The sequence below is a fragment of the Aptenodytes patagonicus genome, chromosome 12 (assembly GCF_965638725.1).
Source record: "Aptenodytes patagonicus chromosome 12, bAptPat1.pri.cur, whole genome shotgun sequence".
Taxonomy (NCBI): domain Eukaryota; kingdom Metazoa; phylum Chordata; class Aves; order Sphenisciformes; family Spheniscidae; genus Aptenodytes; species Aptenodytes patagonicus.
In genome coordinates this window covers 22265264-22290584 of record NC_134960.1, presented here as the reverse complement: position 1 = coordinate 22290584, position 25321 = coordinate 22265264, and the positions used below count along the sequence as shown (strand labels likewise).

General features: G+C 41.2%; 1 protein-coding gene across 1 annotated transcript in view; it reads left to right on the top strand.

Annotated features, from left to right (window-relative positions):
- Positions 1-25321, top strand: part of LOC143166258 (protocadherin alpha-2-like) — a 100393-nt gene that overhangs the window by 53912 nt on the left and 21160 nt on the right. The window contains exons 2-3 of the mRNA XM_076350450.1: positions 6719-6777; positions 9038-9126. Of these exons, the coding sequence (XP_076206565.1) occupies positions 6719-6777; positions 9038-9126 (148 nt within the window). The remainder of the gene's footprint in view (positions 1-6718; positions 6778-9037; positions 9127-25321) is intronic.

Genomic DNA, 25321 nt, shown 5'->3' with positions numbered 1-25321 from the left:
GTAAACAGAGGTGAAATTCTGACAAGTTCTACTCATCACAAGTTCTTTTCTTAGGCCTCTGCTTCTTAAACGGTCCCATGGTAGTACATATTATGAAGATGTATCAATGCCAGGTGTACATGAGAAAATGGGTGAATGTAATGGCATTCACTAATTACTAGTTCCTAGCTAATTACATACTATAAAATCTTGTCTTTCCCTTGTTTCAAGCTCAGCATATGCACTGAAAATGCCACCCATTGCTTAGCAACACTGAATTCTACTTTTTAAGGATAATGATCTTTGTGTTACTAGTTCTTCAGAGAACTGTGTTTCTCTTTTTAGGTAAAGTGAACTTTCAATCAGTCTTTAAAAGCCCACGCCTTCACCTATGAAGCATAGCAACAGGTATCATTGTCCTTGCATTGATTTAGAAAGTTAGTCTCTGATGTGTATGTTACTTTTGGATAATGTGAACGGGTTTTTTCCGTTTGTTTTTTTTTTTTACAGTTTTGGGAAATTGATCTTCTGTTAGTTGTTCAGTGATGAGGGTGGAACCAGGTGAATGGGCTTTCTATGCATGCATGTCATACGTAGGGTTTCACAGAGGGTAATATTTTACAAATGTTTATACAGTGAGAGGAAAAATATTTCAAAGTTATTTGGGATTAATCTCAGTAACACTCGATGCAATAAGGTCTTAGTCCTTTTCATATTTACTAGTAAGGTCAAAGATGTTAATAATTACTTTACACTAAGCTGTGACTGACTTCATTGGGTCATTAGAAGGATGCAGTGGAAGGGAAAACCCAGGGTATTAAGGTTAGGTAGGGAATTCTTTGTATCTGCTGAAGCGCTGATTCCCGTGTGACTATTCTGACTTGTACTGCTAGCGTAGTGATGGTGAAATGGAAGATTGTTTCTGCAAGACAGCCTGTGCTTCTGCATTCACCCTGCTTGCCTGTGTGGTCCTTTATAGGTTTCTAAGAATATCTCAAAACAAGTGTGTTTTGTAGAGGAAGAAATGTACTAACACAGCTGCACTGAAAACCTTAGAAACAGTTATTGCTGGCAGGAGTCTGGTGAATAAGGATCAGAACGTGGGGTTAATGGGTATCGCTCTCTCATCAGCTAAGTAACTACTGCAGGGTGACCAGGCAGGCAGTGTAGGCAAAATATAGAGATAGCAAAATACTGTGGCTTCATTGCTGACACTGTGTGAGGTTATGGGCAGCCTGGATTCCTGCCTTTCGAAAGGGGGGTGCACGCAGATGTGAAGGGGGGGTGTGAAGATGTGATTTTTTTACTGGGCACTGCTGCAGTGATGATCCATCATTTTCAGGAAAGGTTTCAGTACTTTAGTCTGGAGTCCCTTTCATCATATGCCTGTAAAGATGCCAAGCGATATCCGAGTAGTTAGTATCTGGTCCTCGGTTTGTCTTTTCATCTCTTCCGTCTTGTTCTTAACGTTCTGTGCAGTTAAGCTCATTCATTATGTCTTGCGTCTCATGACAACCTTTTCCCTTCAATGCAGGGAATAACAATCAAAACAACATATGTTTTAACTGAAGTTTTCTGCCCCAGAAGGCAGCCTGGCACATTCCGAATGATGAGTGGGCAGTCTGGATACTTGATAGAAATAGATAACAGCTCTTCTGATTATACATTTCCTTGTACCCTTTTTTGTGTGGTGACACAAGTGGCTGACAAAATGTGATGGTTCATGTAATGTTCATAAATAAATTTGCGTGGTGCTCTATGCACGCTTTCCAGAAGGAACAAAAGCTGCACATTGGTGATGGTAAGACCCAGGGCTTCACTGGAGTTTTACGGCTCTTTGTTCTGCTTCTGGCTCTTCCTCTGTATTTTGCACTTCAAAACCAGCTTGCTAAACACATGGAAAAAAACAAACAACACTTGAGCTGAACACATCTTGATACTGCTTTAAAACGCAAGCATGTTTTGAAGTGTCTAAATCTAGTAAACCCACAGCATTGTCAGGGGCAGTCTTTCCAAGAGATTTCTCACAGAGGCTTTAAAGGTATTAATGGTGGAATATCTTACAGTCTCAGTTCAAGAACTTAAGCCTTTAAGAAATTCTCCAGCCCCACTGACATTGTAAAGGTTAACTACAAATGTTTGTTCTTTTGTTTAGTGGCAGTATCTGAACCTGTTGTGCTAAGCAGGGACAGTGCTCTGTGCTTCAGGGCAGTCGGACTCTTGGTTTGATGTTTACTGCTGTGCCAGCAGAAATTTGCATCCAATATTAAGCAGAGGAGTTTTCCTTCTCTGGGAACTCACTAAGTATACTTTACAGATGCACTTGCCTGTTCTTTCACCTTAGTTTTCTCAGAGTTAGGAATGCAAATGAACACTGCCAGGAGGAGAATCTTTGGGCTTCTGAATTACACCCTTTTCCAGTTTCCATTCTGATTTCTTGTATGATAAACACATGTTCAGTCTATAAATAGTTTGTTCTCCACATCAAATTAATTCTAAACATTTACAGAAGGAAATCAGGAATAGAAGCCTCTGTTTCCCCACATCTGTCAGCATCATCTCACTGGAAAATAAGCAGAGCTGTATGTGGTCAGGGGTTCTAAAAGGCCTTTTATTATTGCTTCAAAGCGGATGTATTTGATAAATATACCTCATGTCATTCTGTCGTGCTTTTGTGTGGAAATAGGAAAGGAGTGGGATGCTTTTAGCAGTCTCATCATCTGGTAGCTGTTTGTAAATGTTTGACTCACACTTCTCTACCTCAAGCAGGCCCTGTTCTAACACCCACTGAAGTCAATGGGAGGCTTTGCATTGACTTTCATGAATATGGGATCAGGACAACATTAAAAAATTTTAGAAATTCCTTCTATCCCTGGGACAAATCCTTACTGTGTTAAAGTATTAGCTAAAGAAGAGGACTGAGCAAAATGTTTGTAACAATGTATTTTTAATTAAATTTATTCTCCATGAACCAATGATATAATTCTTAAATTAACCCATGCTGTGCAATTTGAAAACAACTGTGTGAAATTTTGCATGAGCTTTTTTGCTACTAAGGTGGCTCCATTTTATATTATACATTCACGTTGTTGTTGACTTTCAGTAGGGTTGGTTGTTTCTGACTCGTGACATTAGTGCTTGTGGTTCTGTGGTTGGCAGAATGTAACCCTGGTGCCTGGAAGAACCAGCAGGGGCAAACCGTTGGCATGAGATGTTCATGGTGCAGTGACAACTGGCACCTGGGTAGATTTTGACTCATCTCACAACTATGATGATGTGTGCTGTTACTAAATCAGAAAAAGCAGGTGATGGGAGAAACAGGGAATGGTTGATTACTTCTGTGCTGGATCGTGTGATTTCCCTCACCTCCACTGTTGCGAGGTAAGGACAGGACCACTGGACTTGATACATGGCTTCCAAAAATCTCTGAGGGAAATGGCAAGCTAAGGTTACCTTAAAGTTAGTTGAAAGGGCTGGCGTGTGATAAACAGGGTCTTGTAATGAGTTGGGAGCTGGGGAGGGTAAAAGGAACAATAATATCTCCGTCAGCATTGTGTGACATAGCGACAGTATGGGGATACACAACTGGGAAGCATCTGGACCACTTCAGAGTCTGTATTCTTCTTTGTGCTTCCTCTCTGTACTCATGGTTCCTGGCCAGCTGTACCTTGTCCTGGTGTTGTTGATTTATGACACAGCTATACTTCTCACGGCAAAGTCTGTGACTCCTTTGCAGAGGAGCCAATTGACAGCTCCTGTGCAGACTCTTGTCCTGTGGGACTGTGCTGAAGACACTGCTCTACTTTGAGATCGGTCATATTGTGTTATGACACAGTGACTGTGTGTTGTGTGACAGCACACGTCAATGTGGCAGGTTTCAGTGGGTGGTTTGGTAAAGGTGGACTGTTGATAGCCACAGATGTAAGCCAACCCAAGCATGCAGATTGTGAATGCCTGATGGATCTATAAGAAACAACACTGCTGCATCTGAACTGGGGAAAGATATTACTGAACAGGTTTGCTTCTTCTACTATGCTGTCACTTCTGTTATTGGTCATGCTTTTTACTTTTCTCGCTCCTAATTGCCCAATCTCATTTAAAGATGTATTGAAACAACTCTTCTCTTACGACCAGAGGATCTTAAAGAATTACAGTCTGTAACAGAACAAAAGGAGAAGCCAGTTACACTGACAAAATTGGAATTTCACCAATTTTGCCAGTTGCAGGACATTGGCCTGTGATAACACAAGTGTGGGACAAAGACAGGTCTCTTGCTGAGGCCTGAAAGTTCCCAGTCAAGCAGTGTGCACACGGTAAAACTGGGTAAGAATAGGTTTAGACAAAGGCAGACTGCTGCCCAACTGCCTGCTCTTCCTATGAAGACTTCAAAAAGTAGAGAAGTCCCAGACATTGAATTTTTCACAGTTGAAAACAAAAGACAGCCCCTGAAAGGTCTGAAAGTCAACTGTGGCAATAGATATTTCCACCTCCAGAGTATATTTTTCTGATCCGGTCCCCTCCTTCCTTCTTCTGCTCCTCTGGGAGCAGCACTACAGCCCTGCCTAAAGAGTAATAACAAGTAGAGAACTGCTTGGGAGTAGCCACAAGATGCCACAGCTTCTGGATAGTAAAAATTGAAAATACCATAATCTCCTAATTGCTGCTGTTTCTGTTATATTGACATGGTGAATGCTGGTCCATGCATGTGGAGCGAGTGAATGACGAATTTCTAACTGATGAGTTTCTCCTGCCATCATTTATGATCTGGTGTCTGAAAGTTCCCACTGCAACAAAACATAGTTTTTTTTCTTCTAGCCAAGAGCTGGAAAGCTCTCAGCTGAAAACCAAAAATCTATATACTGTGAGCGAGTGGCTGTTTTCCACTTTCCTCACTCCTATCTAACTCGTGTCAGACCTTTCCAGTTCTTTGATGTAATCTCACTTCATTTGGGCTTTGCCTGGGACTGTGGTAAGATTCCTCCTTCTCACACTGCCTATAATCCTGTGCAAATCAGTAACCTGCACCTCTCCCATCACAAAAAAGAGCAAAGGGGCTTTCACCCCACCCCTAGCCCGGCAGTTCCACTGCTGTAAGAAAATCCCCAGCAGAGGAAAAGCCAAATCTTCTGGTGTCAGCACCCTTCATACGTCAAGAAAGGCAAACTCAGGAGAGGGTCTGATCAGTGTGTATTATTTTCTATCCTCTTTCATTGGCTATTACTGCATGGTTGACTTCAGAGTTGCTTTGACATCCCTGGGACCGGGGCCAAAATGGAACGAATCAGAAAATACTGGAACCATGCATAATGGGCTCCTTGTCAAGCCACTTTCTGCTAACCTCAGCAGAACCTGAGCATGCCAGAGAACTGGGGGCTAAATGGGAAGGAAATTGCTAGCACAGATGTTTGATGTGTGGTTGCAAATAGCAGTCTCCTCCCTTTTGTGTAACTCGGACCATAAAGAATACTAGGATGCGCATCATCCAAGAGCACCTCACTCTTGAGTGATGCTGGACCCCGGAAATATGGTGATAGAGTGATAGTGTAAGTTGTAATTGCTCCATTTTTATTTGAATAAAACCTATTGATCCAGGGAAAAGCATACCCCAAATCTCAAGAGGAAAGACAGAGTTGGCTTTAAATAATTCAGAACATTCAACACTTTCTTCTTCTCTTTCAAGTAATGGGACAAAATTCATTTCTTATCTGCCTCCAATAGCTTGAAGAGAATTAAACCATTACTGTCATATATTATTTGTGTGTTTGGCACTGTACAAGACACACCAGGAATGAGTGTAGTCCATTATGTTTCTGGACATAAGTTCTCTCTTTGAATTCAAGTGCCTGAAGTTAAGCACTGGCTGTGATATCACCTACAGAATAATGTCTTGAGAATCCTGAGAAATAACCTTGTTATATGCTTAGGGCTTAATTTTAAAGGATCTGAGCTTGCATTCATTGGCTGTAGTTGAAAATTATTGTGATGGTCCCCTGACAACGCAAAAGAGATTTTCTGGATTTTGATCAACAGAGAATTTCTTAATTATCTCCTTATTTAGCAAGCCATTCTGCAGCAGATCAGCGTATGCTGAGGTTTGTTGGTCAAAGGGTATTGCTGGCTATTTTCCCCTTCCACCTGTTATGCCCTCTCATGAATATGGAGAATGTGGTAGTTCTTGATATTATGAAAGAACATGTCTGCCTTTGGTAAAAGACTTTCTTCAGTCTGCAAATCTGATACAATCTAGTGCAGTCCTCTGCAGCACGCTAAATGCCAGCAGAAACCTCACAGCAAACAGACTGCCCTGCATGTCCCCTTCACAGGGGGCTGTATTTTATACGTCGTTAGGCAGATGCTATTCAGCGCAGGAGCTTGAGTTTCCTCGGCTTATCAGGTAAACAAACAATGTGTATTATGGATTTATGATGGTTTTTTCCCCTATGCCCAGAATGTTGATGAATGTACAAAATAACTGTCCACCAGTTTCCAGTCTTAAATGTTCCACAGAGATCATCTCTAGCCAAAGGCCTTGGCATGCAAACAAGTTTCTTTTTTGCAGAGACAATCTCTGTGTGTCCGTTTGAAAGTTTCTTTAGATTTGTGGATTTGGCAGTTCTGAATATTCACAAATATTGAGTAGCTCCATCTAGACTCTTCTGACAAAATTAGCCAGATGCATATGCTTTTCAGCACGTCTAACATACATTAATAACATTATCCTGGGCTTTTGTTTCTACAGCCGAAACACCCCAATCCTGACTGGCGCTACTCTGCATCCCTAAGGGCAGGAATGCAAAGGTACGTATGGTGTTTCCCCACGTGAAGGGGAATTCTGTCTTTGTCCTCTGTGAAAAGGACAAAGCTGTCTGGCTCCTCTGATGCCCTACGCTGACCATGTCTGTACGCTGAGATGGAAAGCACCTGAGTTCTGCTGCTGTCACTTCCAACCTCCAAGTGTTACAGATTCAGTCTGACTGCATCTTGCGCTATCATTATACTACCATAGATCTGTGGGCGTTTTGTGTTTACCTCCTGCCTTTTTATACATTGACTGTCGAGGCATAATTGCTCCAATTATTGAATTATTTAACTGTGATTATACAGTTTTTGTTTACTTAAGGCTCCCTGCAATCATCTATGCTGATATGTTTCAAGACTGACTGCAGCATTGATGTGTTTTCCATCTTGTCTTTCGTTACCATAAAAGTATGCTGCTCCTGCAGTCGGTTTATTAACCACATGGTGCAATCAAGATGATTAATACAGTTTAAAGGACATTTTGAAGATATGAGATGGATTTTCAAAGAAGGAAAAGTGAGGCTGTGTCCAAATCTCTTTAGACATCTTTGAAAGTCCTCTGCCTAACATCACAAGCAGACTCTGCTATAATTTGCTACTCTGTACACCTGAAAAAAAAGAATTATAATAAAATTGTTTTTGTAGAGCCTAAATAAAATAATATCTTTGCTCTCCCTTCCTGAGCAGATTAGAAAACTGGTTATATATTCAGGTGTAATCTGACATGATTAATAAGACTACCTTACAGGCTTAGATGTAATTATAAGGCTGCAGTAGTTCCTAGTGGCACTACAAAGTGCAAGACAGTATGCTTTTCCCAAAATTGTTGGTGCAATGGGACTGTAGTCATCACCTTTTATCCATTATCCACAGGGCTGAGGAGTCTTCATAAGGTTGAAGTCCAAAACTCAGATTCAGACTGTCCATCCCTGAGGCTGTGCTTCATGTGGGTGAGGGCACAGTGTACCTCTCCAGCTGGCTTTGGGCTGCTGTGTAAAAAGGAACCTAAACCTCAGGGACCAGAAGGAAAGGAAGAAAGAGCAAGCTTGATTCTGTGGCCTGTTGGGCAAACTGCTTTCCTTCTGTTATGTTCCTGCTGTTGTGGGTTTTTTTAATCCCTGACTGTTTACTGCAAAATGAATAAACAGTCTGGGGAGCAGGATCCTGAAGCAGGAATTCTCCTGCTTACCTAAGCATCTTACCTACGGTCCTCAGAGCCAGGCGTGCTCTCGTGTATTCCCAACATGATCCTGTGGATCCACGTTCCTTTCTATACAGAGTTCAGGATCTTGCCTGAAGTTACTTGAACAATCAATGGAAAGTCAGAGCTCATTTAAAGCAATTCGTGCACAAGCAGGGGAGCTAATGAAGCCTTTCTGGGAAATTGTATGTGTTCCTCTCTCACATCGGTAGCCCCCATCCTTACCTGAAATCTCAGGTTCTGAGCCTGTGTGACCTGCCCAGCTGATGATTTTCATAAAACGCTAATTTTTAATAAAACTTGCAGAAATTTGGTATCCCTAGGACCCTTGACGTTTGTGACATTTGATTGAAACCGCCCATTAAGTTCAACTGGGAGTGTGGAAGGGAGCTGAGAAGCAGATGAGCAGAGAGCAGGGACACAGTCACAGAATCCTGTTTCTCTAAGGAATTGCACACAAATACTTGCTTAGTTTTGCATTAAAAGTAGCAGATTTTTTCTTTTCCTTCCATCTGAGGTGCTGGCTAATAGCAGAATTGGTGCTTTCAAGGCCAAGTGCTCACGACGTACTGTAAAATTTGCTGTGTTAGTTTCTGCATTTGAGAAAATGTATTTCTCTTTCTGAATTGCTAATGAGAAGCACGCAGTAACCTGGGAAAGTGGCATCTGTTAAAGTAGCATAATGACAGAAGCTCAGAACGAACTCCACCAACTTTTTATCATTTGCTTTAATGCTAATACGTCGTAACAGCAAAGAAGGTGTGTAACTTCCTTGTTAGCGACTTCCAGTCAGTGAAAGCAAAGTGTCCTGCAGGTATGTTTGTTTTATAAATTATGCCACAACTGTGTTTTAGTAAATATTCAAAGATAACTGTTGCAAGGCAAAATAGCTAGTTCTCCAATGCTCCAGCAGAATTTGCTAGCATCATGCAATGCTATAGCGGTAGTTGCACAGCAACAAACAGTTATGACCTTTGAAGAGTAGCAAGAAAAGGTAATGTTATAAAGCCCAGGGCAGAGGGGAACTGTATAATCTAACTATGATATATGCTTATTCAGTGCTGTGCATATGGAGGAGGCAGGAATCCTACGTGGAGGACCAGGAGGGCCTGATCAGCAGTGGCCAACAGTCTCCAGTGCTACTCCAGGTAAGGGTGTGAAAATCCAGAATATATGTGAGGAACTACTGTTAACTTCAGTAGACCTCCTCATGCTTCCATCTTAGTTTTTGTTCTGTTTTGTGTCTCTGAGTGAAGTTCTTGTAAATTAATCTGTGGAATCTAAGTAGAGTGGAATAATAAAGCATAAAATGCATCTTTTTCTTTACTCAGTCTCAGAGGAGCACTGGAGATAAGAGTCCTTGATCCCAGCTTTCACCCTGCCTTTGGAGGTTATTGGTTTGTGTAATGGAATAGTGGAAGGGCTTCAGTTCTGATGTGTGTATTCAGATTCAAAATCCTTGAGTCTAGAGCTGATTTGCCCTCCATTTCAAAAGAACAGTAAAACTGGGGTAGGAGCTTATCAGTTCTCCCTTTGTTATTTTTACAAACCCAGTAAGTCTCTTTGAATGCCTCTTCTCATTTTCTGTGGTGAAATCAGACCTATTTTTTTTTGCTAGCTATTTTCATTCACTAGTACACGATGGTGGAAACTAAACTATTATTTGCTTATCAACATAAATGACCAAAAATACATTTTAGAATGTAGCTTCATTTACTCAGTCACTGACTGATGACTTCACAGTGGTCAATAAGAATTGGCAAAAGGTCCTAACTGAGTTAAGAAAAGAAAATCACCTCTGTCTTTTGTAGTGCAGGCAATAAAATATTCTCACTTTTTATGTTGAGGCAGGAATAATATACAGAGGTGGTGGAGCAGCCAGTCACTGGTGTGACCAGAGGTTTCAGTCATGTCCAAACTAAGCTGTCAACTTAGTGGATGCCCTGTGTAGGGTTGTGAGCCCTGTATGACAGCTCTGCGAGCATTATGAGTCCTCCAGAAATTCAAATGAGGAGAGATCTTCATATCACAGAGACAGGTCAAAGGCCAAGAAGTGGCATCTCTATCAGAGAAGATGTGAGAGCTGCTTTATTTAATACTTTTTGGTGCAAAACTTTCCCTTGACTTAAATGGGAATTTTACCTGGATAAAGGGCTGAGGAGCAACTTCAGGATTTGCAATCACAGTTACAACATATCCATGAATTAATGGTGCCCAGCAAAACCTGCACTGGTGTTGCAGAAGAGTTGTCTGCAGAAACAGGTTTGGAAATTAATATAATATATAATGGGCCCCTAGGCTATAATTACCTGGTTTTTGTGTGCTCTTCCTTCTGTTGCAGGCTTTGCAGGAAGACACAGCTCGTGCATGTTATGAAGGGCACATAACTGTTGAGCTTGCATTTGAAAATGTCACCACAAGTCACTCTAACCTTTACAAGGGGTTCCCTCAGGCTTTTCAGCTGCACTAATCATCCTTGACTGAGCACTTAGTGTATTACCTTATTCCAAGTTCAGTATGGATGCAATTCAGTGTGGATGCAAATACTCACCCTCACGGTTGCTTGCGGGTAATGCAGATTTCTAAGTACCTGAATGTAAATGCAAAGGTAGGGTGGTCCTGTCTTCTGAGGAGGTCTGTTGGCATTTGGGTCCCAGAACCCTGTTCCACTATCTGGACTCCTCCCTGCTATTCTTTTTGGGTCTTATCATTTTAGACTCACTTTGGGAACCTGAACATCTCTCTGTTTGAGGAGCAGCAGTAACCCTTGGCTCTTACTGCTCCATGACCATGCAATGAGGCACTTGTGCAATGAATGCATCCCTGTCACACACACTGCTCTGTAGGTTGGTGGCTATGTAGGGTGGAGAAAACTGTAAGGCATAGTGAGAGGAGAAGCTGGCAGGAGGCCCTGTGGAGCTGGGCAGCTGGAGAGGTGACAGTCCAAGTGCCAGAGCTGTTTATTCTGGTCCTTGGACTGAGCATTGTAGATCATTGTTTCTCTGTGGTTTTTATTTCTAGGTAATGTGTTCAAACAGGTTTCAAGAAATATCTTCAGCCACAGGAAATTTTTCTGCCATACAGGAAAATGTGACTAATTAAAATTACATTACAGAATACCCACACTAGTTACAGCTGCCTTTAAATCCAATTTTTGTGACTCAGGTTGCTCGTAAATGAATATTTTTTCTTGCACAATGAAGACTCATTTGTTTAGTCTTTGTCTACTCCGAAAGGATTAGTGACCCTGACATAACATTCATTAGTCCTTTTTTTATTGGGTTTGAGGTAATAGTCTTCTCTTGTAAGCAAAAGCTACAGATATCCCTGGTCCTTAACAGCAAACGATAATAGGCGATTCATAGGGAAATCTCAGTTAGGATTAATGATTGTGTTAATTTTCATAACTTAAGTACATCGTCACGCATCACATTTTCAGCAATTTACTACCACTGTTTTAGACTCCTATCTGCAGTTTCCCACAAATATCTCTTTCAATGCTTCTTTCTTTCTCTGGTTTAGTTTCAAGACCTGTAATGTTTTTCATCAGGTTAACATACACAACTGATGCTTTTCAGAAGAGATTGAACTCATTAGAGTCAATTGCAGTCGATTGAGACAACAAATGCATTTGCTCCTGACATAGTATTTGCATGTGAATGGAGTGCACCTGTGTCCAGATAAACTCCTAGATAAGCTATTTGTTTTCTCTGTTATCATCAGCATACTGTGGCAGCTGCAGGTCTCGACTTCTGATTACTAGAAACCACTTCCAAGTCTGTTCTCTCCACACATTCTCCATGCAGTTGTTTTAGTCAATTGATTAATCCCAATCAGTTTGTCACTAAACTATTCATTTAATTTAACAATCCACGAAAGGTACGGATAAGATGCCTCACAGAGACAGATTCAGAGAGTTAATCAGTGAGAGCATTCAAAGATGATGTCATAGGAACACTTTAAGAAGGATGAACAAGTCAAGTGTTGAATCAGTAACTCCTTAATTCCTAACGCGTAGCTGTACTCAAACATCACACAATGTTCAGCAAATATGTGTTGCCCAAGCAAAACCTGGTCCTCATTTGACTGACAACACTCCTATTGACGTTATTGCATATTTCACCCATGCAGGGGAAATCTCGATCTGGAGTTTTTAATTTGTCTTTGCATTTTCTTATGCACCAGTCCAATAGTTTGTAGGTTTGTAGTCAGGATGCTTCCAAGTGAAGTGGGACAAGAAGGCTCAAACTCCCTCTGGGTAAAGGACAGCATGGGGTTTAGCTCTCTGGGGCATCTCATTTGTCCCTCACATGCTATATAGTGAGTCCAGGAAATGCAGACAGATTTCTGGTTTCTGCTCTATGTCCTTCAACAGATTTGGCAATTATATTAGACTTTCTATAGGCGACCACTAGTCTGAGTGAACTTTATTTTCTGGATGCCTAACTCGGAATAACTGGGGCTTGATTTGCAGAAGTGGTGGGAGGCTGTAATAGAAACTAAGATGAACAGAAACTTTGCTCTAAACATATGGCACTGAAGACTTCTGAATAAATCAGACCTATGCATAATTCAGAGCTTAGAACTAGTGGGCATTAGACAAATCGGTGTGTACTTCTGTGCTCCAGGTTCCAATCTACGAAACAGAACCGGTAATGCCAGTGCTTCACAAAACAGTCTAAAGACACATTCATAGCACATATAAGACTCAGGAGAACGATAAGGTTTTGTGATGAAAAACAGCCACGAGGAATTTTAAGTCCTCTATTCAATGTAGGCTTTATATGTGTGCAGTAAATAGGGCAGTGGGCCACACACCGCATATATAGAGGGGAAAAATATACTTCCATCCAGACAACTCTGTAAACAAAAGAGGAAAGGACCTCATGAAAAAAATCTGCATTTGAAATTTGGAACCGTGTAGGTGAAGACTATGGGTCAAATACTGGCATCACTGAAGTCCATGGCAAATAGCCACTGACTTCAAGGGAGCTAGGATTTCAGTGGTCTGGCCTGAAATATGCTAGAGGGGAATATGCACAAGGGACTGAATTAAGGTTGCATAGACAAATGCAATCCTAAAATATGCTAGTTTTATGCTTCTGATCTTGCAGTGATAACGTTCTTCTAAGTATATCTATCATTTTTGTTTCCTTTTCCCAGGTAATTAGAGAGGTGGTAGCCTTGTTTTTTAAAGCACTCTTACGAAAAAAGCAATTATATTGTGTGAGAATCTACTGACCTCAACATGGGCAGTTCTCCATGCTTGATATTCATGGCACATATGTTTATCCCTTGAACTGGCCAAGTAAACAGCAGTAGTAATATTGGCTGCTATTCCTTAAGAGAAATAAGCAGAAGAGACAGGTTAGCTATGGGTTTCATAGCTACTTGAAAAGGCAGGGGAATATTATAACCAAGAAACCCAGAGATCAACTCTAGGTCTGAAGAGGACTGTATGTGCTACATATTTATGTGTATACATATTTTTTTTTATATATATATATGTTTGTATATATATAAAATCTTTATACAAAACTGTATATAGCTCCTTGTTTCCTGTCACCCCAAGCCTGACTCTTTCAACGTTTGCCCTCTGAAGTTTGTGTCTACCACAGCTTTCCTCTCTTATTCAGTTTTTCCTGCTGTTCCTTACCCCCTGCCTAATTGTGACCTTTTTACACATGCCATGCTAGCTAGGGATATTCCATGCCCATATACTCTCAGACTGTCCTGAAAGACTGTAGAGACTCTTAGGTTTTATGCTGGGAACTACAGTTGCTCTGGAATAGATTTAAGTTGCTCTCGGAGGATGGTTCCTGCTCCAATCAGCTGGAATGTAGAAGAAGTCCATCGATGGGGCATGGGCTGTAGAGTAAGTGATGAACACTGAAAATTAAATGAGAAGCAACTATAAATATGGCAAATAAGCAAAATGATCGGAAAGGTAAAGTCAGTCTTCCTAGTAAGTTTTATACTGCTGGTTTGGGGTAGAGTGTTGGGAATGGAATGACTGTGGGAAAGCTGTGAAGCAAGGGAAAGGGGATGCTTGTGTGGATTTTAATAAAAATGCCCAAGAACGCATTGATAGGAGAAGAAATTATTATAATTATCTAGTGTAAGTTGTGGTATACACAGTTCTGTGTTTCACAGGCTAATTTGTATGTCAAGCAAGTAAATCCTACTTGAATAAGAACGTTCTGTCAGAAAGAGACACTTTCTTCCAACGGAACAGTATGAGAAGGGCCCAGATGAGAGATGGGGCATTAGTGTAAGCGGGAGAGATCTGAGCAGAGAAATCTAAGGACGTGAGGGGGGACACGAGTAAAAATCTTGGAAGAGGAAGGTGAGCACAGAGGATCTGGTAGAGGGAAACAATTGGAAAAGGATGCTAGGAGGTCTGCAGGAGGCAGATAGCATTGGGAATGGTACAGTGTAGACTCTTAAGTGACTACTGAGCATAGGTCACTGGAAAGAAGATTGGCACACCGAGACTGGGTAATAGACTGTGATGAGGGGGACAGAAAGCCACACTGAAGTTAGTTGTTCTTTTCATGGAATAATCATTTGATCTCTCTCTGTCTTTGCGACCATTTAACATCAGCACAGAAGGGAATGAATGGGGGGGGGGTGTTAAGTTTGACTCTCTCACTGTTGCAACAGACGCTGTTCTTGAAATTCAGCAGGCATAACACTCCGGTAAAAGCTCACAGGGGACCACAATACTGTCACAAGGCTCTTGGCTTCTGAAGTATTTTTCTAAAAATTCAGTTTAAAGAGAAAGAGCCTAAGAAAACAACTGAGTGCTATAAGACCTCAGGTGCAACATATTTCATATGATATGGCTTTACATTGTGGTTGTAAATGGAGAACAATTTCTTCTTAAATGTTTCTATTCACCTTCTTCAAATGACCTTCCTTATCTACAGAAAAAGGGGCTAATTAAGACTCGTCAAGCAGTCACTGCAAAGAATGTGCAAGGGCCAAAAGTGCTGCTGCTTTGAGACTGGTAAAGGTTAATTTACAAATAACGGCACAGAACACTGGTCTGGCTTAGCTTTAGCAGTTCATTGATTAAAGCTGTAAAAGATAATAACTGATTAGCAACCCAGAATACAAAACGGGGATCTTGGTTTGTTGCAGAATGTTGCAGCTGTTTAAAATGGAAGGAGCTAGAAAATGCAACTGTGCACATCTGTATCCTTTATACTTATTTTAATCCATAACCAATTTTCTATGAAATTTCATAATTTGAATTTTCAAAGCCAGAAATACCTACATATCAAAATACCAGCTCTAAGAACCATACCTAAGTGGTCTAAGAACCACTGTGATAATATATGTAATATTTTTAAAGGAGAAAATAGGGAAAATACAGAACAGCCAAGTTATTCATGTTTGTCGTGAAAATCAGTCTTCAAATCAGTGATATAATAAATGTCCAAAATGAAGGTCATAAGCAGTTTAACTAGTTCCTAAGCCTACATCGTAAAGTATCATAGAGATTTGGATCACAGCCTCTTGTGATCATGGAAAAAATCATCCCCATAAAGCATACTAAAATCGGTATTTAAAGCTGTAGTATCTCTACCAGCTCAGTAGAGTCTGGAGAAGGAAATCACGCCAGCTTTCTCATGTAGATGCAGAGCAATGACACTATACTGAAATAGAAATAATCTGCTAGGACCATATAAGGCTAAATCCCTTTCTTTTATCTCATGTTTTGACCTTGGTCATTGAATTCTCAAGTTAATACCGTCTAGTTGCTGAGACCTTCAACATGATGCACAGTCCTCAATTTTGCTCCTACTCCAAGTACGCTTTATTCCCAGGATGCTCCCTGTATACTTCCAGCTCTTTGGCTTTCCACTTCTGTTTCCTCCATTATCACCTCTTTCCTGTTACCTATCTGTTTTGCCAAGTATGCACCTCTCTCTTCCCTATTTCTCTTCAAAACTTGTTTATTCCTTTCATCTAACGACTCTGGTCTCTTCCTGCTCATCTGTCCACTGTGTCTCCCCTCTGCATTGTTATTCCAGGAATGCTGAAATGTAGATCATTGGCTTGGCCACACATCACCTTTTCAATATTTCACACTGAACTAAGAATTTTCTGTGACAAATGCTTCTCATTTCTGACAGCCTGATGGAAGCTGGAGAGGGCTGAGAATTTCAGATGCTGCTTGGGCTGAAGAAAAGCATTTTGAAATCAGAAAGATTTTTCAAAGGAACATGTCAGAAAATGTAAATATTTTTATGGCAGATGCAGCTTGACATACTGATTATTATTTTTTAAAAGCTGATGACTGTTCCGACCAGGAACTTGTCTGCTTTACCACATGCAAACTATAGTTGAACCAGCAATTTGGGCTCTCAGTATTTGCAGCCAGGACTAGGTAAGTGAATAGGTTAGTTTAGATTTCTGTTCAGCTGAGTGGGCAAAGAAAGGAGGAGAAGATAGATTATATTACACAGAAACTGCAGTCATGATTCGGCTACTGTTAAATTTACTTTCTGTTATTTTGTTATTTTCCTCTTAGCTCCAAAAAACCCATGACTGACCTGAAATAGAATTTGTGATCTTTATCACGGGGTTCATTATTTTTCAGTGGGGTGTACCAAGTAAATTAGATGACATTGGATGAGAGATTTAATAGTGTGTGATGCCTTAGTCCTTGGAGACTCAGTGTAAGGGAAAAAAAAAAAAGGACTCATCAGAATTTGAAAAAGGCTAATGCTGGAAACTTCACATTTGTGTGGTCTGTTTGTCTTGATATATTTGACTAAGACTTTGTTTTCATTTTGACTGTGAAAGAGAATGATCTTCAAAGAATTTATGTCTCCATATACTGTGGAGAATTCTTGTTTCCACCTGCTGCAAAGATTTGTGAGAGGAATTAACCTTTTTCATTAGCCCCAGGCAATGCAGAAGGCATTTGTGCATCTCGTCATTTAGTCAAGTCCCTGTGCACGTGCAGCCCTTCCAGTTAGATTAGGGCCACATTTGTCCCTGACTGGAGCCAGTTGTTGAATTTGCCAAAGTGGAGATGACCACGTCCAACTTCTGATCTCCACATGGGGTGATTGTTCCAACGCAGATTTCTTGAAGATCCATGTAAGACTGATAGCTCCAGCTGAGATACTAATAACACATGAAACCTGCAAAATTTCCAAAACCTGGAATAAAATAAGAGTAACAGGAGCAAAAGGTTAGTGGTTTTCTGTGACTGAGTAATATGAAGCAGGTGTTCCCAAACTGTGGACAAAAGCTGCTGCAGCTCAAGACTTTGTCATTTTAAGGAGTGATAAAGTAAGAGATTTTACACAAGCGGTTTAGCTGGCTAGCTGGCTATAATTTCTGTATTTAGGTGCTAGGAGAAAGTTTAATGACAATAACTCCTTGTCTACTTAATTCATCTTTTCCTATAATAAACTTTTTGCTTCCTCAAAATGGAAGTTACAGTTGCACCTAAAAAATGTTTCTCATTTGATAGCTGTTACTAACTCTACTCTTTGTTTTAGGAAGAAAGTAACATCTCTTGAAAAGTACCTGATTTTGATTATGATTATTATTTTGATTATAACTTTGTTATGTCTATAATGGCCAATAGTTTGTTAACTCTTTTGAATCAAACACCAGAAACTCCAGCTAGTTTATCAGGTTTGCCACCCCGATTAACCTACCATCTAGAAGTTAGTCATACCCCAGATGATGCTGTAACTGAGCAAAAAAGCGGAGGAACAATACTTCTTTCAAAAAAATAGATTTGCCAGATGATGTGATTGATTCCTAGATATCTGGTAGGAAATTATTTTATAAATAAAATGAAGTCCAATTTTCAAATCTGAGCAACTTTTTCACTTGTCTATTGCTCTAGGCATATGCTGCTTTGTGATCTTGGTAACAATACCAGGGAGTTTGTCCTGCATGCCTACTGTATGGTAATATTCTGTAGCTATGCAGAAGACATGGATTTTGATTCCCACCTCTATTATTTTCTCAGAGGTTTCAATGAATAAATAGAAAAATCACTCACTTGCAGCTGTACTACCTTGGGTTATGATCTTGTCAGAACTTATAAGCTAAACAAGTGTTTAGCAGGTCAGTACTTTGGGGAATTGATGGTAATCAAATTGTTTCCACATGAGCTCACAGCTGCTTTATTTTCTCCCTGTTGTGCCTCCCTTTTGTGTTTGCGTTTTGGGGTTTTTTTTCCTCTTTCTCTACTTAATTTTAGTCCTTTTAGATTTTCTTAAAAGAAAATCTACTCAAGTAAATGTTAAAACAACCTATCATATTCATGATCCCAGAGGAATTTCAACCCTGTTATCTCTTGCAATATACAGTTCACTGATAGAAAACAGGTGGATAAAATAAGGAAGGTTCTAAGCAATTCTAAGAAATTTTGATCCGAAATGTATGTATATCGCAAGCGATGGAAGGAGAAGAAAGGTTGAGGGAGTACAGACCACTCTGTGATATTCCATCTTCCCCTAATGGATGTCTGCCTGTGTGCAGCACTTTGCTGTACACAAGGGTCATGAATGTATTTTTCATGTGTTTATTTTTGTAACTGGGCATTGCTTCAGCATCTGTTATTAACGTTGTAGTGTGGCAGTGCCTCTCAGGTCAGATGGCACTACATAAAGCCCATACAAATAGCAAAAGACAAGCCTTGCCTTAAGGAACTTACCACTTACATGAGCAGGGCAGACAAAGTCTGGGAACGCAAGGGAAAGGGAATGATCATTATCCTGGTTTAAAAAGGAAAAAAAAACAAGGTGCAGAAAAATTAAAATTATTCTTATCATCGAGTGCTCTTTGGCCATGCTGAGGACTGGATCAGCATCCATCTGGCCCCAGATGCTCTCACTGCAGCAGGGGTGAGCAAAGAGTAACAGAGCTGTGAGCCTGTTTTGGGGCATCCTTCCCTGCTCCTCTCCAGCCTGCTGAGCCATAGAGAGCCTGTTCGGTCAGGGCTTCCTGAACACTTTGTGGTTGTTGTTTCAGCCTTCATGTTTCACTGCTGTGCTTACAGGCCCTTTGCCTGTGATGTCAGACCTTTAGCAGCCCTGCTTTTAAAGAGGCAGGCAGAGGCTGCTTCACATTCCTCTCGTCTATTATGTTTCTTTCTTTTGCACCCCCCGATCTCTTTGCCTTATCCTTGCTTTGGTGGGACTGCCGGAAGAGAACTGGGCTGCACAAAGCAGAGAAAGCAATACTGCAATACTGTGCATACTTTTCCAGCAAACATTCTAAGTTATGTAACATTGACCTAGAGATGCTGAATTTATTTTGAGAGCTAAACTCTAAACTCATTCGGTCATTACTTGTGTGCACTCAGAGGGTGTAATGAGAGATGTAAAACAGTAATAGCAGCATGCAAAGGCATCCCCTTCATTATGGGGATTTAATTCTTAGAAAATCAAGGCTCTGGCTGTGGAGGGAATGAATCTGAGTGCAGCTTCTCTGCTCTTGTCTTGTATAATTACAGTCACCCATCCCTAAAAGCATCCCCTCTTAGCATGCACATACAGCTAGCAAAATAAATGGTTTAATTAGGAAGAAAAAAAACCCACAAACCCTTTGTGATCTTGTGGAAATTGTTTCTGTGTGTTTGTGCTGAGAAAAATAGCGTGCTGCTTCTACTTGCACAGGTAGATAGGACAGGTTCAGAGAAGGCAGGGGAGACTTGGTGCGGCCTGCGGGACCTTGTGCAGAGCGTGCACGCCCCAGCTCAGCACACAGTGCCAGGATGAAATACCAAAAGGCAACCAGAGCAAAACAGTTAACAGCAGCAGTTCATCCCACGACAAACGCTGTCAAGGAGGCTGGAGCTAGAATAGAATTCATTGGTAGTGGTTTGAGCATCATGAAATTAAATTGCTTATATTTTGATCGATTTTGTTACTAGGAACAGAGCAAGCGCTTCATTTGCGTTTGTTAGTGGCCCAGTTCTGTCTTGTGCCTGCCTCCCATGACTTGTTTTTTGACTGTTAAGAAAAGGAGCTGTTGAAAAAGCAAGATTTGTTGACTGGCAAGCAAATCCTGTGCCGATGGATTCACAGGCTCTCTTGGAGCGTGTGCTATGCTGTTGCATAGAGTGGGGTGGGGTTTGAGGGGCTGCAAAGGGAGTTCAATCTCCATGCAAAGGTCAGATCTCAGGCCTATAATATTGAAGCCCACACAAGACAGGCTGCTGCCTGGGCTGGGAGTGGCACTGATTAAATACCTAGTTGTGCAGCTCCGTAGGCTCACTTAGACAATTAATGGCAAGAGAGGTCCTCTACCCTTCCCTTGCTGCATTCGTCCCTGTGGTTACTAGAGCTGGCCGAGGGATTTTGCCTTAGGTTATACCTTCTTATCCTGTAATCACACCTCCTTGGCCTAGTGCCTGGTCCTATGGATTGCTTATTCTAGCTACGTTATTCAAACCTTGCAAAAGAAATACCTAGTTATTTTCAAGAGGCAAGCTCTGGTCTTCAAGTAATTTTAGCAGGTTTTTCACATTCAGATTTTCAATACACTGGGAGGCACTTGGAAATCAAGAAACTATAGACTGAGCTCAAAAACAATCAAGAAAGTCCTGAAGCTTCTTTAGTTCTCTTGATTCAATTTTCTGATATTTTTGTTGCACATAATCACTTGAATATGGTAGCTGAGCTTAAAGGAAGAACAGGATGTTGTAAGACTCAGAATAAAATCAGAGGGGTTTTGAACAAAGGCAGCAAGTGAAAAATGGCAAAACCTGTATTAAAAATATTATCATAATACTAAAAAATGTAGAATGAACAATTCCTCCCGCAGGTTTCCTTCAAACACTGCCTACAGACCTTACAACATTGCTTTTAAGACACAAAATCCAAACTGGATTCTTCATTACCAAGGAACGTTACACATTAAACACATCTCAGGATCTGCAGTTGCAAATTACATTCTCCTCTCTCCTGCTCTCAGTTTTTCACTGTCGTGTGCTGTATTACTTTTCCATGATCCTGTATGGTCCCAGGAGCAAAAGGCTGTCATTTTAGTGGTAAATCAACTTGCATGCATATAGCGGTGTTTAAGTGGTCATAATTAATAAGTACAGTAACAGAATACTTTGTCTTTAGTGTTCACCATACCATTTCAAACTGCTCCCGTTGTCATCTCAGACAGTATAAGCAGACAGACTGTAATGGTAAGCAGTGTCCTTTCCAAATGCCTGGAGTCAAATGTATTCGGTCACATACAGAGGATAAGCTGGCCCAAAGAAGTAACCTGCAACTGCAGCATGCATAGACTGTCAGCAGGAGGAGTGTGCTAGCACCACACTACTCATTAGGTTTCCAAGGGATTTGTTCTCTCTAGTTATCATGCATAATGTCATCTCTTCATGACAAAAATTACCTGTTCTTGGTAGATTATTATCTTCTTGCAAATTTATGCTAAGTAGGTAGCAGAGTCTCCCACATGTGTAGCTGGAAACAGAAGAATTAAATTAATAACATTAGTGTCGGATTATCTGCCTCAGTTACTCCCAGACTTCACTGCAGGTGGGAGAAATAAAGCAGCATGATAAACATAGAATCATAGAATAATTTGAGTTGGAAGGGACCTCTAAAGCTCATCTAGTCCAACCCCCCTGCCGTGGGCAGGGACATCTTCAACTAAATCAGGTTGCTCAGAGCCCCGTTCAACCTGACCTGGAATGTTTCCAGGGATGGGGCATCCACCACCTCTCTGGGCAACCTGGGCCAGTGTTTCACCACCCTCAGCATAAAAAATTTCTTCCTTCCATCTAGTCTAAATCTACCCCCCTTTAGTTTAAAGCCATTCCCCCTTGTCCTGTTGCAACAGGCCCTGCTAAAAAGTCTGCCGCCATCTTTTTTATAAGCCCCCTTTAAGTACTGACAGGCTGCAAGAAGGTCTCCCCAAAGCCTTCTCTTCTCTAGGCTGAACAACCCCAACTCTCCCAGCCTTCCTTCATAGCAGAGGTGTTCCATCCCCCTGATCATTTTCATGGCCCTCTTCTGGACCCGCTCCAACAGGTCTGTGTTTTTCTTATGCTGAGGGCTCCAGAGCTGGACGCAGTACTCCAGGTGGGGTCTCCCCAGAGCAGAGTAGAGGGGCAGAATCCCCTCCCTCGACCTGCTGGCCACGCTGCTTTTGATGCAGCCCAGGACACAACTGGCCTTCTGGGCTGCGAGCGCACATTGCTGGCTCATGTCCAGCTTTTCATCCACCAGTACCCCCAAGTCCTTCTCGGCAGGGCTGCTCTCAATCCCTTCATCCCCCAGCCTGGATTGATACCAGGGGTTGCCCCGACCCAGGTGCAGGACCTTGCGCTTGGCCTTGTTAAACCTCATGAGGTTCACATGGGCCCCTTTCTCCAGCTTGTCCAGGTCCCTCTAGATGGCATCCCGTCTCTCTGGCGTGTCAAACGCACCACTCAGCTTGGTGAACATCACCTTTTGCTTTTAATTGAGCTTATTTCCTGTGGGGCAAGAAAGATCACAGAGTTTCACAAGGACCACATACGCTGTGGTCCACTCTGGATCCCTGTCTTTACCCCTCTGAAGAGTGCAGGTGCAGTTATATAGTAAAACTATTTTCAGCAGTGAAGTTTGGAGATAGAACAAAGCATGTTTCTGTTGTTCCACACTGTAAATCAGTATATCCATCTCAGTGTACAGACTTTCAAACTGCAGCTAAACCTGTCTAGAAGACCCATTAATGAGAAAGAGAACTACTTACTTCTGGGCTGACAGGCAAAATAATTTGGTGATCCTAATCCAGTTCCTCACTGGCAATTTGCCACATCAGGGAAAATGCTATCACAACTGAAACTAATTGGCAGCCCTAGCAGGGAGGACAGTGGGTCATGCAGATTAAATCTGTGCAGGTCAACTTCTGATCTTTTCTGAGGCATGTTGGCTAGACAGCACGATGGGAAGCTCAGAGCATTTCTGCCAGCTTTGTAGCTGTTCTCAGTGGAAAATATATTCCCAGTTGTGAATACTGGTGCTATGATTGTTTTTCTTGATGCATTTTTATGACTCTTCAAATTATATGTCAAATATAATTTTAAAAGCTTAATCCTCATCAAGGTTTACGATTAACCTCCTTATTCTTGCCTGGTATTTTGCTTTTTGCCATTTCCAGATGGTAAGTGTTTGTAATAAACGTTGTAGAAACTGCATCTGGGTCCTTCATAGCTATGATGTGAGGTCAGCCGTGGCTGAAGATCTTTGATGATAACTTCACTCTAATCTGCAGATTCTCTTTTCCATTTGTTTATTTCCCCTGATTAATTTGAATTGAATACTAGTTTAAGAACTCTTCACAGTTCCTTCATGTGGAGTGAAAAAACATCAGAGGATGGAATGCAGGTAAAAGTAAAACGTAGGTGTTTCTTCCTGCTTCATACTAATCTTCCAGGCAGCCTTAGAGTGCACTCCACTTGTGCATTAAAGGAGAGAAAGAGGCAGTTAAAAAGTCTAAAGTATCTCTTTGAGAAGAGCTGCAACAACCCCATGTTAACTAGTGCTCAGTACAAAATCACTGCCAAGTTGGCCTGCAGAGTTGCTAGGAAACCAAAATAAAAATAGCAGATTTTTGCTGCTATTTGTCCTTTTTTTTTTTTTTTTTGGTGATGGTTAAGCAAGGTTGTGGAGGATGGAGGGAGGAGAGAGGCTGCACAAACAAGAGTTTGGAGGAAGCACTAGAAAGCTGATCTCTGTCCTGATGTCTGTAATCCTACCTGTGTAGAACCAGGCTTACTGCAAGTAATTTTAATTTAAAAAAAGAGTTCTCAACTTTCGGCCAATGGGATACTTCCCTGCTCTTACCCAGCTTGTATTGCAAGAAACATGGAGGCAGCTGGCAGGGAAGATAGTGAGGCTTGTAGCAGGGAAGAGCTTGCCTGCATTTCAGGGAGGCTATGTGGTTAAACGGATGGGCTTTGTGTAGTTCCGTGTCAGCTTATGGATTGTGCATTATCCATCAGTCCGTATCCATCCATTATCTGTATCAGTCTCAGTCTGGGATTTTTGGTTTTGCTTTTTCTTTTAGTTCTTGCTATACATTCCAGTCCTCTCTCAAATCAGCATTGTTTCTCCTCTGACTATAGATTTAGCTGGTTCAGGGAGCTGATCTGCCTGAAAAGGCTTGTGTAGGTTTAATTTTCAACTCAATTAGCTGCTGATGAGAACTAATACTGGCACAAAAAAAGGGTAGGGATACCACAGACTAAATGGTGGAACTGCATCTTCAGAACAAAGGACTGTTGTGCTTGTAGAGAATCAACCTTGTGAAAACATGGTGGCAGAAAGAGGAAACAAGAACTGATCTTGTTGTAGAGTTGATCATAACAGATAATGAAGAGAAAAGGAAGATAAGGACTTTCATTATCTGAATAAGAAGAACACAAACAATGAAAGAGATAGTATGTTCAAGAATAATGAAGCATTTGATAAGGGGTTTGAGAAGTATAATAATCCCCTGACAGAATTAATTCTTCTAAAATACATTATTTTTGAAGTATATTTATGAAGTAGAATATTGAATAGATATCTGCATGAAGAACATAGAACTCCAGCACTGGAGACACTGATTTCCAAAATTAGAGATGAGATACAGATGGGTTACAGCTATGCTCTAACAACTTAGGCTATGCTCAGCATGCATGGCTCCTCCATATTGCAGTGAACTTGCAAAAATACTGAACATTTCTCCCATTTGTGCTCCCTGGTTTGCTTATGCAGAGCCTCAGGTGTGGATACGCATCGCAACAGTCAGTGAATCTGGCTTTGGGGCCACTCAAAAACAAAAAAAAAATCAGGAAAAAACCCAGATACAACATCAGAGAAATGCTCAGGTCTTTAGGAGATGGATCAACATTTGACTGCTATGAACACAAGACAAGTGTACCAGGTCAACATGTAAGAAACAGAATCAGGAAAAAAACAGAGGGTGGGGTTTTGGTTTAACTTTAGTCACCTGTGGTGTAAATGATAGCATCCCAGTTGGTCACACAAACTTGTGAGCTCAAGCAAATTGTGGTGGAGAGAAATGACGTTACATTTAGTTTGTCACTTCCTAGAGCAGGTAGCTAAAACAGATCAGCTGAATTATGGTCACCAAGTTCCTTTTTCGCTATTATTCAAGTAGCCTATCATGACTACTGGAAATGCTGACATCTGTGTTGCAGACGGAGGCCAAAATACACAGAGCCATGACTTCTGTGTTCTTAGTTAAGACTATAACCTTTGCCCTGTGCTGGGAGAGACAAGTGGTGACACTGTGTACGGAAACAGATTTACTCTAAGTCTGGATACTGTAGCCATTCAGCCTAAGAAAAAC